Source organism: Erythrolamprus reginae, chromosome 5 (genome assembly GCF_031021105.1).
Source record: "Erythrolamprus reginae isolate rEryReg1 chromosome 5, rEryReg1.hap1, whole genome shotgun sequence".
NCBI classification, from domain to species: Eukaryota; Metazoa; Chordata; class Lepidosauria; order Squamata; family Dipsadidae; genus Erythrolamprus; species Erythrolamprus reginae.
Window position 1 is genome coordinate 113,688,933 of NC_091954.1, and position 11,655 is coordinate 113,700,587.

The 11,655-nt window shown below is 40.9% G+C and overlaps 1 protein-coding gene across 1 annotated transcript in view; it reads left to right on the plus strand.

Moving 5' to 3' along the window:
* LOC139168626 (cytochrome P450 2J2-like) overlaps nucleotides 1-11,412 on the plus strand; it is a 92,096-nt gene extending 80,684 nt beyond the window's left edge. The window contains exons 9-12 of the mRNA XM_070754249.1: nucleotides 1,333-1,474; nucleotides 4,498-4,685; nucleotides 7,426-7,567; nucleotides 11,222-11,412. Coding sequence (XP_070610350.1) covers nucleotides 1,333-1,474; nucleotides 4,498-4,685; nucleotides 7,426-7,567; nucleotides 11,222-11,412 — 663 coding nt within the window. The remainder of the gene's footprint in view (nucleotides 1-1,332; nucleotides 1,475-4,497; nucleotides 4,686-7,425; nucleotides 7,568-11,221) is intronic.
* The last annotated feature ends 243 nt before the right edge of the window (nucleotides 11,413-11,655 follow it).

Here is an 11,655-nt window from a genome sequence, read left to right on the forward strand (position 1 = left end):
TCCTTCGCCCTGATTTGAATTCAAACTGCCTTTAGCTGTCTCAATTTCTCGTGGCTATTTATTTATTTATTTATTTATTTATTTATTTATTTATTATTTAGATTTGTATGCCGCCCCTCTCCAAAGACTCGGGGCGGCTCACAACAAGATAGAACAAATCATAAATAATCCAAATAGCTTTAAAATATTTAAAGATTTAAAAGAACCCCATATACTAACAGACACACACACAAGCATACCATGTATAAATTGAACATGCCCGGGGGAGGTGTTTCAATTCCCCCATCCTGACGGCAAAGGTGGGTTTTAAGGAGTTTACGGAAGGCAGGAAGAGTAGGGGCAGTTCTAATCCGTTGGGGGAGTTGGTTCCAGAGAGCCGGTGCCACCACAGAGAAGGCTCTTCCCCTTTATTTGCTATTTATCTGCCAAAACTGTGGCGTCATGCTACAATCCATTTCTTATATTCTTAAACTCATTCTTACTTTTTAAAACCGTCATTTTACCATAACTGCCCTTAACAAAATAAATTTTATTTATTTATTTTAATTATCTATCTATCTATCTATTTATTAGATTTGTATGCCGCCCCTCTCCGCAGACTCGGGGCGGCTAACAACAATATAAAAAGACAATGTAAACAAATCTAATATTAAAAATAATCTTAAAAACCCCAATTTAAAGAACCACTCATACATACAAGCATACCGTGTATAAATTCTATAAGCCTAGGGGAAAGGGAAATTTCAATTCCCCCATGCCTGATGACAGAGGTGGGTTTTAAGGAGCTAGCGAAAGGCAAGGAGGGTGGGGGCAACTCTGATATCTGGGGGGAGTTGTTTCCAGAGGGTCGGGGCCGCCACAGAGAAGACTCTTCTCCTGGGTCCCGCCAAACGACATTGCTTAGTCGACGGGACCCAGAGAAGGCCAACTCTGTGGGACCTAACCGATCGCTGGGATTCGTGCGGCAGAAGGCGGTCCCGGAGATATTCTGGTCCGATGCCATGAAGGGCTTTATAGGTCATAACCAACATTTAACCAACACTTAACCAACACATAACCAACACAAAATTTCCAAATTTACTTATCTTTATATGCCAGGAAGGAAAGAAAAGATAAACATTCAAATCTAATAAATAAATTGATTAATTAATTAATTAATTTTTAAAAATTCATATCAAATTCTTAATCTAACTATAACAATATCAATATACATAGGAGGAAGGGTTGTTTTAAAAAACTTAAAAACGTATTTCCCATTCGTTTCATTCCTTTCGTTGCTTTCATTATACCAATATATCATTTCTATTTTACCTTTCTCACTGTTAACTACAGAGCAAGAATGATCCAAATTCTACCCTTGATGAGGACAACTTGACTCATACCATCACTGACCTCTTCTTCGCTGGGGCAGATTCAACTGCTGTTTCTTTAAAATGGGCGTTGCTACTCATGGCAATTCATCTGGATATCCAAGGTGACCATAAAGTAGAATTTTTAGTGGAGAAGCAAAACGTCTCAAAAACCCGGCTAAAATAAAATAAGTAACAGCCACCCATTTGCTCGGCTGCCACATCGCTCTTCTACACCGCTCACGGCAGCTCCACCACAAGCAGTCAGTCTGCTTATCCGTCCCGCTGCTCGGGGCGGCTCCACCACTAGCAGCCTGCCCACTCCGTGTTCTGTCGGGCTCTCTGGTAGACTCCTTCCAAAAATTCACAGGTACAAATTTCAGACACACACACATTTGAAAATTCAAAACAATGTTCTTTATAAGGAAAATTCCCTTAACCTAAGCCCTCTTTTGGTATAGCAAAGAGCACTGGTCTCCAAACAAACTGGTAATTTGTACAAGTCCCTTATCAGTCCTGTGCTACTTAGCTTGCAGCTGTGAGGCAATTCACAGTCCTTCTTCTTTCACAAAGTGAAACACACTTTGCTCTGGTTTAGATTCAAAGCGGGGGGAAATCAGCACACAAAAAGTCAAAGTCAGTAAAGCAGTCATGAAACACAACAAATGATCAGATAATCCTCCACAATGGCCAAACCCACAGGCTGCTATTTATAGCAGCCTCACTAATGACCACAGCCTCACCCAACCACAGGTGGTCTCCTTTTCTTTGATAATAATCTCTCAGTTGTTGTTGCCTATGCACCGCTCTCCGCATGCGTGGCTGTATCATTAACTCTTGTTCTGAATCCAAGGAGGAGCTAGATAATTGATCTCCTTCTGAGCTGTCTGCCACATTCTCCTCCTCCCTGTCACTCATGTCTTCTTGGTCTGAGGAGCCTTCATCAGCAGATTCCACCGGGGGCAAAACAGGCCTGCAGCATGTGGATGTCTCCCCCACATCCACAGTCCTTAGGGCAGGAGCTGGGCCAGAGCTAACCACAACAGGTGGGAGGCCAGCCACAGGATGTTGCTATGAGTCCAGAATCTAGTGAGGAAGAGACAGACATTCGCTGGGTTAATCCTCAATTCAGAAGGGTCCAAAAATGCAAGGAACAGGTGTTAGGAAAAACATATTAAGGGGAGGAATGGGTTAAACACTGGAGTGATGTATTTGGTATGTCAGGGGGCCAGTGGAGAAGAAGGGTGGAGTTTCAATGTTGTATTGCTAAAATGAAATGTGTTTCTGTTCAGCTCCCGAGCGAGCAAGTTCATTCTGTTATTTTATAGTCACTCCTGCTGTTTTTGAATCATGCTGTGAGTACATAAATCTTGGGAGACGGAGGAGGCTGAAAGGAATGTATGTGGAATGCAATTAAGAGAGATAATGGGACAAAAGGAATTTGCTAGTCTGAGTTGTATTTTGAATACGGAAGTGAAGAGAATAAAAATGAAGTTTCTTTGTTTATGAAATACTGCATTTAGTAAGAGTTATTTTTAATAGCTAAAGTTCTACCAGAAACCAGAACAGAAACGTCACAGCCAGACCTCTTCCAGTCAGTCCACAAGTTTTTACTTAGCTGTGAAATATTCCCAAGAGTCTATGAAAAACCAGGAACAAAATGCAAACACGACGTCTCCTTCTCCAAATGGATAATCTCCCACCTGCGCTCTCTGCAATGCTGGCAATTTATCAGCAGCCCCATTAGCCTAATTGCCCCAGCCACAGGTGTTCTCCCTTATTATGATACCTGTGCAGTTGTTCCCTTCTCATCATAAACCTGCGCCTACGAGCATCTATTAACCTATCTTCCTCTGAGTCTGATGACTCACTAATGGGGTCATTAGCTAATGGGCTGCCTGCATCTACCTCACCTTCCAATTCTGTTTCACTCCCAGCGTCTGCCCTTGACAAAGAATCTTCACTGTCCGAAGCTGTTGGCAGTAAGACAAGTCTCTGGGAACCTGAGGATTCTCCCAAACCAACGTCCACAGTCCTCATTCCAGGAGCTGGCCCAAAGCCAACCACAACAGACTTAAACAGACCACATTCCCGCAACCATTTATCGTAAGGTTGGCTTCCATTCCCCAATCATTGCTCTTCTCTGCACTCTTTCTAGAGTATCAATATTATTTTTATATCATGATAACCAAACTGGATGCAATATCCCAGGGACGGTCTTACCAGTGCAGTTTAGAGCACATTCATTTCACATTATCTTGATACTATCCCTGAGTTGATGCAGCCTAGGACTGCATGGGCTTTTTTGGCACAAAAATCCCTCCTACGTGTTGTGGTTAGCTCTGGCCCAGCTGCTGCCCCAATTACTGTGGATGTGGGGGAGACATCCACATGCTGCAGGCCTGTTTTGCCCCCGGTGGAATCTGATGGTGAAGGCTCCTCTGACCAAGAAGACATGAGTGACAGGGAGGAGGAGAGTGTGGCAGACAGCTCAGAAGGAGATCAATTATCTAGCTCCTCCTTAGATTCAGAACAAGAGTTAATGATACAGCCACGCATGCGGAGAGCGATGCATAGGCAACAACAACTGAGAGATTATTATCAAAGAAAATGAGGCCACCTGTGGTTGGGTGGGGCTGTGGTCATTAGTGAGGCTGCTATAAATAGCAGCCTGTGGGTTTGGCCATTGTGGAGGATTATCTGATCCTTGTGTTTCGTGACTGCTTTACTGACTTTGACCTTTTGTGTACTGATTTTTCCCACTTTGAAACTAAACCAGGGCAAAGTGTGTTTCACTTTGTAAAAGAAGAAGGGCTGTGAATTGCCTCACAGCTGCAAGCTAAGTATCACAGGACTGATAAGGGACTTGTATAAATTACCAGTTTGTTTGGAGACCAATGCTCTTTGCTATACCAAAAGAGGGCTTGGTTTAAGGGAATTTTCATTATAAAGAACATTGTTTTGAATTTTCAAATGTGTGTGTGTCTGAAATTGGTACCTGTGAATTTTTGGGAGGAGTTTACCAGAGAGCCCGACAGAACACTTCGGTTACTGTTGTTGAGCATGTTCTACACCCGTGCATTTTGTTTTTTCTTGCCTACGGTGTAACCTATGGGATTTTCAATAAACGTTTCTTTTTTCCCCCCAGATAAGGTCCACAAGGAGATCCAAGATGTTTTGTGTTCCTCTCGCTCCATCTGTTATGGAGATCGGAAGAATCTGCCCTACACCAATGCTGTGATTCATGAGATCATGAGATACAAATACATCTCGTTATTTGGAGTACCAAGACAATGTACAAAGGATGTTTACCTCCATGGGTTTCTCATTCCCAAGGTGTGAATTCCAAGATTTGCATTCTTAGAGCTAGATCTAGATATGAGAGATCCATTGAACTACACTTTATGCTAAAAGGTGGTGAGATTACTAATAGTCCTTCCTTCTATTTTTACCACAATACAACCATGTGAAGTGGATTAGGCTGATAGAATAGGATTGGCTCAAAGTCACCCACCTAAGTGACCAGAAGCCGCAGTCTTTATTAGAAACATAGAAACATAGAAGATTGACGGCAGAAAAAGACCTCATGGTCCATCTAGTCTGCCCTTATACTATTTTTTGTATTTTATATTAGGATGGATCTAGGTTTATCCCAGGCATGTTTAAATTCAGTTACTGTGGATTTACCAACCACGTCTGCTGGAAGTTTGTTCCAAGGATCTACTAATCTTTCAGTAAAATAATATTTTCTCATGTTGCTTTTGATCTTTCCCCCAACTAACAGATTGTGTCCCCTTGTTCTTGTGTTCACTTTCCTATTAAAAACACCCCCCTCCTGAACCTTATTTAACCCTTTGACATATTTAAATGTTTCGATCATGTCCCCCCTTTTCCTTCTGTCTTCCAGACTATACAGATTGAGTTCATTAAGTCTTTCCTGATACGTTTTATGCTTAAGACCTTCCACCATTCTTGCAGCCCATCTTTGGACCCATTCAATTTTATCAATATCTTTTTGTAGGTGAGGTCTCCAGAACTGAACACAGTATTCCAAATTTGGTCTCACCAGCGCTCTATACAGCGGGATCACAAACTCCCTCTTCCTGAAGTTAGTTGGTCTTTGAGGTCTTTTTCTGCCATCAGTCTTCTATGTTTCTATGTTTCTATGTAATTCTATTTTGTCACCATGATGCAAAAAGTATATTGAGACTCTAGAAAGAGTGCTCAGAAGAGCAACAAAAATGATTAGGGGACTGGAGGCTAAAACATACAAAGAACGGTTGCAGGAACTGTGTATGTCTAGTTTAATGAAAAGAAGGACTAGGGGAGACATGATAGCAATCTTCCCATATCTCAGGAGTTGCCACAAAGAAGAGTGAGTCAAACTATTCTCCAAAGCACCTGAGGGTAAAACAAGAAACAATGGGTGGAAACTAAACAAGGAGAAAAGTAACTTAGAACTAAGGAGAAATTTCCTGACAACAATTAATCATTGGAACAGCTTGCCTCCAGAAGTTGCTCCAAAACTGGGAGTTTTTAAGAAGATGTTGGATAACCATTTGTCCAAAGTAGTGTAAGGTTTCCTGCCTAGGCATGGGGTTGGGCTAGAAGACCTTCAAGGTCCCTTCCAATTATTATTATTATTTTATTCACACACAAAAACAGTACTACGGAGCAAACACGGTTGATATGCTGGATTTTGTATCACAATATCACCAGTCGAACACTTCCCAAGCTTCTAGGACTGTGTGATTTTTTTTTTCTGTATGATGTGCACAAATCCAAGTGTGGTGGCCTTTTGCAACTGACAGATCATGATTTTGTCAATGTTTATTGTTTTCAAATTATGGCTGAGGTCTTTTGGCACAGCACCCAGTGTGCCAATTACTACTGGGACCACCTGTACTGGTTTATGCCAGAGTCATTGTAGTTCTATTTTAAGATCATGATATCCGCTAAGTTTTTCTTGTTGTTTTTCATCAATTCGACTGTCACCTGGTATGGCGACATCAGTGATCCACACTTTTATCTTTTCCACAATCATGAGATCCAGTGTATTGTGTTTCAAAACCTTGTCAATTTGAATTTGAATGTCTCAAAGTATTTTGACATGTTTGTTTTCAACTACTTTCTCAGGTTTATGATCCCACTGGTAGATGGTAGTTGTGGCACAGGTTCCAATGGAGCATCTGGGCCACGTACAGTAGTTGTGCCTCTGTTTGTAGTCCGACTGTACGATTTTCTGGCAACTGCTGAGGATATGATCAATTGTTTCATCAGCCTCCTTGCTGTTGTGGTTCAGCCTGAGGCTGCTCAGGGACCGGCTGCGTCTCTGCTGGCTCCATGCCCGGAGGAGGAGGACAGCGAAGAGGAGGGGGCTGAGCAGTCAGACGGGGGAGGGGACAGTCAGGAATGGGACGAAGAAGAACAGCATGAGAGCCCCGGGGGGGGGGCCTCTCCCCAGCCAGTAGCTTGGAATCATTAGGTGATGATGCACAAGCTGTCATTGACATGCGACAGAGACAGTCAGAGCAAAGAAAGCAACAGTTAAAGAAATATTATCAACATTGAATGAGAAACAGCCGGGCTGGGTGTGTGGTCCTCATCAGCAGGGTTTAAAAGGCAGGCAAGCCCTTGAAGCCATGTGGAGTGTTATCAGTTGGAGTTGCGGTGACCTGCTTTGATTCTCAGCGTCTCTGATCTTGGCTTGTGGCCTAGCAGTCTGGAAGACTCGTGGGAGGCGTATGTTTGCTATCTACAGCTTCGTCTTGGCAGCAAGAATCTGGTATTGCTTCATGGACTATTGCCTTCATGGATATATTTGAAGTTCCAGTGTTTTTCCTGTTTGTAAGGACATTTTCTGTTACCTGTGTTTTCCTTGAATTATATAAACTGCCTTTGCCTTTTACCGGTGTGTCTGGCTTATCTTTTTGGGTTGGTTTTGGCTTCCGGAGTGACCCAGACAGAACACTTGCCAAATCTGCATTGTAGGTCATATTATTGTTGTTGTTGTTATATGCAATATGATATAAACAGAGAATCTGAAGTTTAATTTTTTTTATTTCTTTTATTTTAGGGAACTATTATTTTACAAAACATGCTCTCTCTTCTCTTTGATTCTGAACAATGGGAAACACCTGAAAAATTCAACCCCAACCATTTTCTGGACAAAGAAGGACACTTTGTCACAAAAGAAGCATTTTTGCCCTTTGGAGCAGGTAATGTGCAGGATTTAGAAACATAGAAACATAGAAGATTGACGGCAGAAAAAGACCTCATGGTCCATCTAGTCTGCCCTTATACTATTTTCTGTATTTTATCTTAGGATGGATATATGTTTATCCCAGGCATATTTAAATTCAGTTCCTGTGGATTGACCAACCACGTCTGCTGGAAGTTTGTTCCAAGCCTCTACTACTCTTTCAGTCAAATAATATTTTCTCAAGTTGCTTCTGATCTTTTCCCCAACTAACCTCAGATTGTGTCCCCTTGTTCTTGTGTTCACTTTCCTATTAAAAACACTTCCCTCCTGAACCTTATTTAACCCTTTGACATATTTAAATGTTTCGATCATGTTCCCCCTTTTCCTTCTGTCCTCCAGACTATACAGATTGAGTTCATGAAGTCTTTCCTGATACGTTTTATGCTTAAGACCTTCCACCATTCTTGTAGCCCGTCTTTGGACCCATTCAATTTTGTCAATATCTTTTTGTAGGTGAGGTCTCCAGAACTGAACACAGTACTCCAAATGTGGTCTCACCAGCGCTCTTTATAAGGGGATCACAATCTCCCTCTTCCTGCTTGTTATACCTCTAGCTATGCAGCCAAGCATCCTACTTGCTTTCCCTACCGCCTGACTGCACTGTTCACCCGTTTTGAGACTGTCAGAAATCACTACCCCTAAATCCTTCTCTTCTGAAGTATTTGCTAACACAGAACTGCCAATACAGATTTCTTCTGCTTCTAAGGAAAGTGATTGGAATTCTCTCTCCAACTGTTCATTTGAAAACGCAGATTAAAGAGCAAAATTACATTTTCTTTATATCTTCTGGGCATTTGAGCAATGGTAAAAATGAAGGAACTGTTCCCCACAATGTGTAACTGCATCAATGGAGAGGAAAATTGTAAGAAATGTTTAATGATGCAAATCCCCATGATATCAGATTAACCTTGGTTAAAGTCAATATAGGCTGATTGTAAGTAGGTGTGTTTTTTATATTATTGTTGTTATTGATTTTTGTTATTAGATTTTAACTGTTTTTATTGTTGTTGTACTTATGCTGTATTTAATTAGCAGCATATAAATTAAGTGTTTATATGCTGCTAAGTGTTCGGAAACTTCAGATCGTGCAGAATACAGCTGCGAGAGCAGTCATGGGCTTCCCCAAATATGCCCATGTTACACCAACACTCTGCAGTCTGCATTGGTTGCCGATCAATTTCCGGCCACAATTCAAAGTGTTGGTTATGACCTATAAAGCCCTTCATGGCATCGGACAAGAATATCTCTGGGACCGCCTTCTGCCGCACGAATCCCAGCGACTGGTTAGTTCCCACAGAGTTGCCCTTCTCTGGGTCCCTTCAACTAAACAATGTCGTTTGGCGGGACCCAGGGGAAGAGCCTTCTCTGTGGCGGCCCCGACCCTCTGGAACCAACTCCCCCCGGAGATTAGAACTGCCCCCACCCTCCTTGCCTTCCTTAAACTCCTTAAAACTCACCTCTGCCGTCAGGCATGGGGGAATTGAGGGATTCCCCCCTCCCCCGGGCCTATACAATTTATGTATGATATGTCTGTGTGTATGTCTGGTTTAATAATGGGTTTTTTAAAGTTTTTTAAAATTTATTAGATTTGTTGTGAATTGTTTTATTGTATGTTGTGAGCCGCCCTGAGTCTATGGAGAGGGGCGGCATATAAATCTAATAGATAGATAGATAGATAGATAGATAGATAGATAGATAGATAGATAGATAGATAGATAGATAGATAGATAGATAGATAGATAGATAGATAGATAGATATGTTCCGAAGGTCTTCTGGCATTTCCAACATATTCCTGATATATTTTGCTTCGTTTTGGCCAGTCTTACTGGAGGAACATGCCACCTATAAAACATTTTATAGAGGTTTTCTTTATAAGAGGTGGCCAATGTTAATTTTCTGTTTCTTTGCATTAATCTTGCCAAACATCTAAATTTATGTTGAATCCAACATCTCTGCAACATTTTATCATGGTCTCTTTAACTTGTTCCTCCCATAATGCCTGTTCTAATACATAGCGATATACTTTTCTCATCATTTTTTCTTCTGTTCTTAATAGTGTTTTGCCCAGTCCGGTTGTCTCTATCTTTATACCTGATTCCTTTTATCCTTCATGTATTTTGTTTGTATTTGCAAATATGCCCACTACTCTAGTTTTATACCTTCTTCATTTAATACTTTCCTTGTTTTTAAATCTTCTTTTACATCTAACAGTTGTTTATTATTATGCTATTACCTTTCCTGATTGCATGAAATTTGGGTGTACAAATATCTCCAGTATAGATAAAAATCATAAATTCATAAAATCATACATCATAATGTACTCCCTATCGGTGACTACTTCACCTTTAACAACAACAACAACACAAGAGCACGTAATAGATATAAACTGAATGTAAATCACTCCAAACTTGACTGCAGAATATATGATTTCAGCAATAGAGTGGTCACCGCCTGGAACTCATTACCTGACTCTGTTGTTGCTTCCCCCAACCCCAAAATCTTCAACCTTACATTATCTACAATTGACCTCTCCCCTTTTCTAAGAGGTCTCTAAGGGGCATGCATAAGTGGACTTTTGTGCCTAATGTCCCTGTCCTACTGTCTTATTATCCTTTCTATTACTTATGTTATTAGGTTATGTTAATATGTACTATAATACTATACTTGTTTGACAAACAAACAAACAAATAAATAAATAAATAAATAAATAAAATAGATAAACAGTTCGGGGTCTATGTAACCACACCCAGCTTTAAGCTTCAGTTTTCAGTTTTGAGTCTCTGCACAGACTCAGAAGTGTTTACCTCCCATTAGCTGACTTAGTTGCTATGCATATTCATTGGCTGACCTTGTCAACATTGGCTCTCCCAGTTCGAGAATCTCCTAACAGTTTATTTCATGAAATTTATACTAACTACCGATGGATTCTATTACTGTTATTTGATAGGGGTTACAGAATGAAGGAGGCCTTGCTCCACCAATACACATTTTTTAGATTCATTTTTTAGATTCTTCCTGAAAAGGCACAGATTGGGGCACAAAGGACAGGTATACTTAGTAGTTTTTTTTATTGTCCTTCCTTCTCTAGTACCTTAGTATGATCCTTAATTACTTTTAAAATAGGAAATAATTAAATAATATGTTTTAACCCATAAATGCTTTAATCACTTTAATCATTATCTAGAACTGAACTTTTATAGCAATGACAGAAAATTGAGCTTCTTGCCTAATGTGTTATCATACTGAACCTTGTGGGTTCAGTACAAAGCCTTAAAATGTTACTGTGCTCCTCAACCAATAATGCTGTCTATAATTTGTCCCTTTTGTTTCTCTTCAAATAATGTGGCTTAATGAACTGAAAAAGAGTCCAGGCACCTATTTGAAAACGTATCTTGGTTGGTAAGCCACTCCCACCCAGTCACATGACCTTTAAGCTACTCCCACCTGGTCACATGGTCGGCAAGCCACTCCTACCCGATCACATGATCACCAAGCCACATCCTCACAATAAGCTATACCCACAGTGTGGTAGTAAAACGTTTTGCAGCCTTTCACTGTATACATGTCACTATAACTAATGTTCTGGTTTTTATTTTATTTTCACCATAGGTGCTCGGATCTGCTTGGGAGAACTCTTTACAAGGATTGAGTTCTTCACTTTTTTCACCAACCTGCTGAGGAAATTTAGGGTGCAGGCCCCAGAAGGAGTGGAGAAGCTCAGTGAAAAACCCATAATAGGAGTGACGGTGTATCCGTCTCCTTACAAAATCTGTCTTGTCCCTCGCTCTGCTACCTCATAGTAGGGAAGAACAACAGCATGGTTTGTTGTACAATTAGCACAGGTGCCCCCCAAGGCTGTGTACTCTCACCACTTCTCTTCTCTCTATACACTAATGACTGCATCTCAAACGATCCATCTGTTAAACTACTGAAGTTTGCAGATGATACAACAGTGATCGGACTCATTCGAGACAATGATGAATCTGCATACAGACGGGAAGTTGAACAACTCTCCTTGTGGTGTGACCAGAACAATCTAGAAC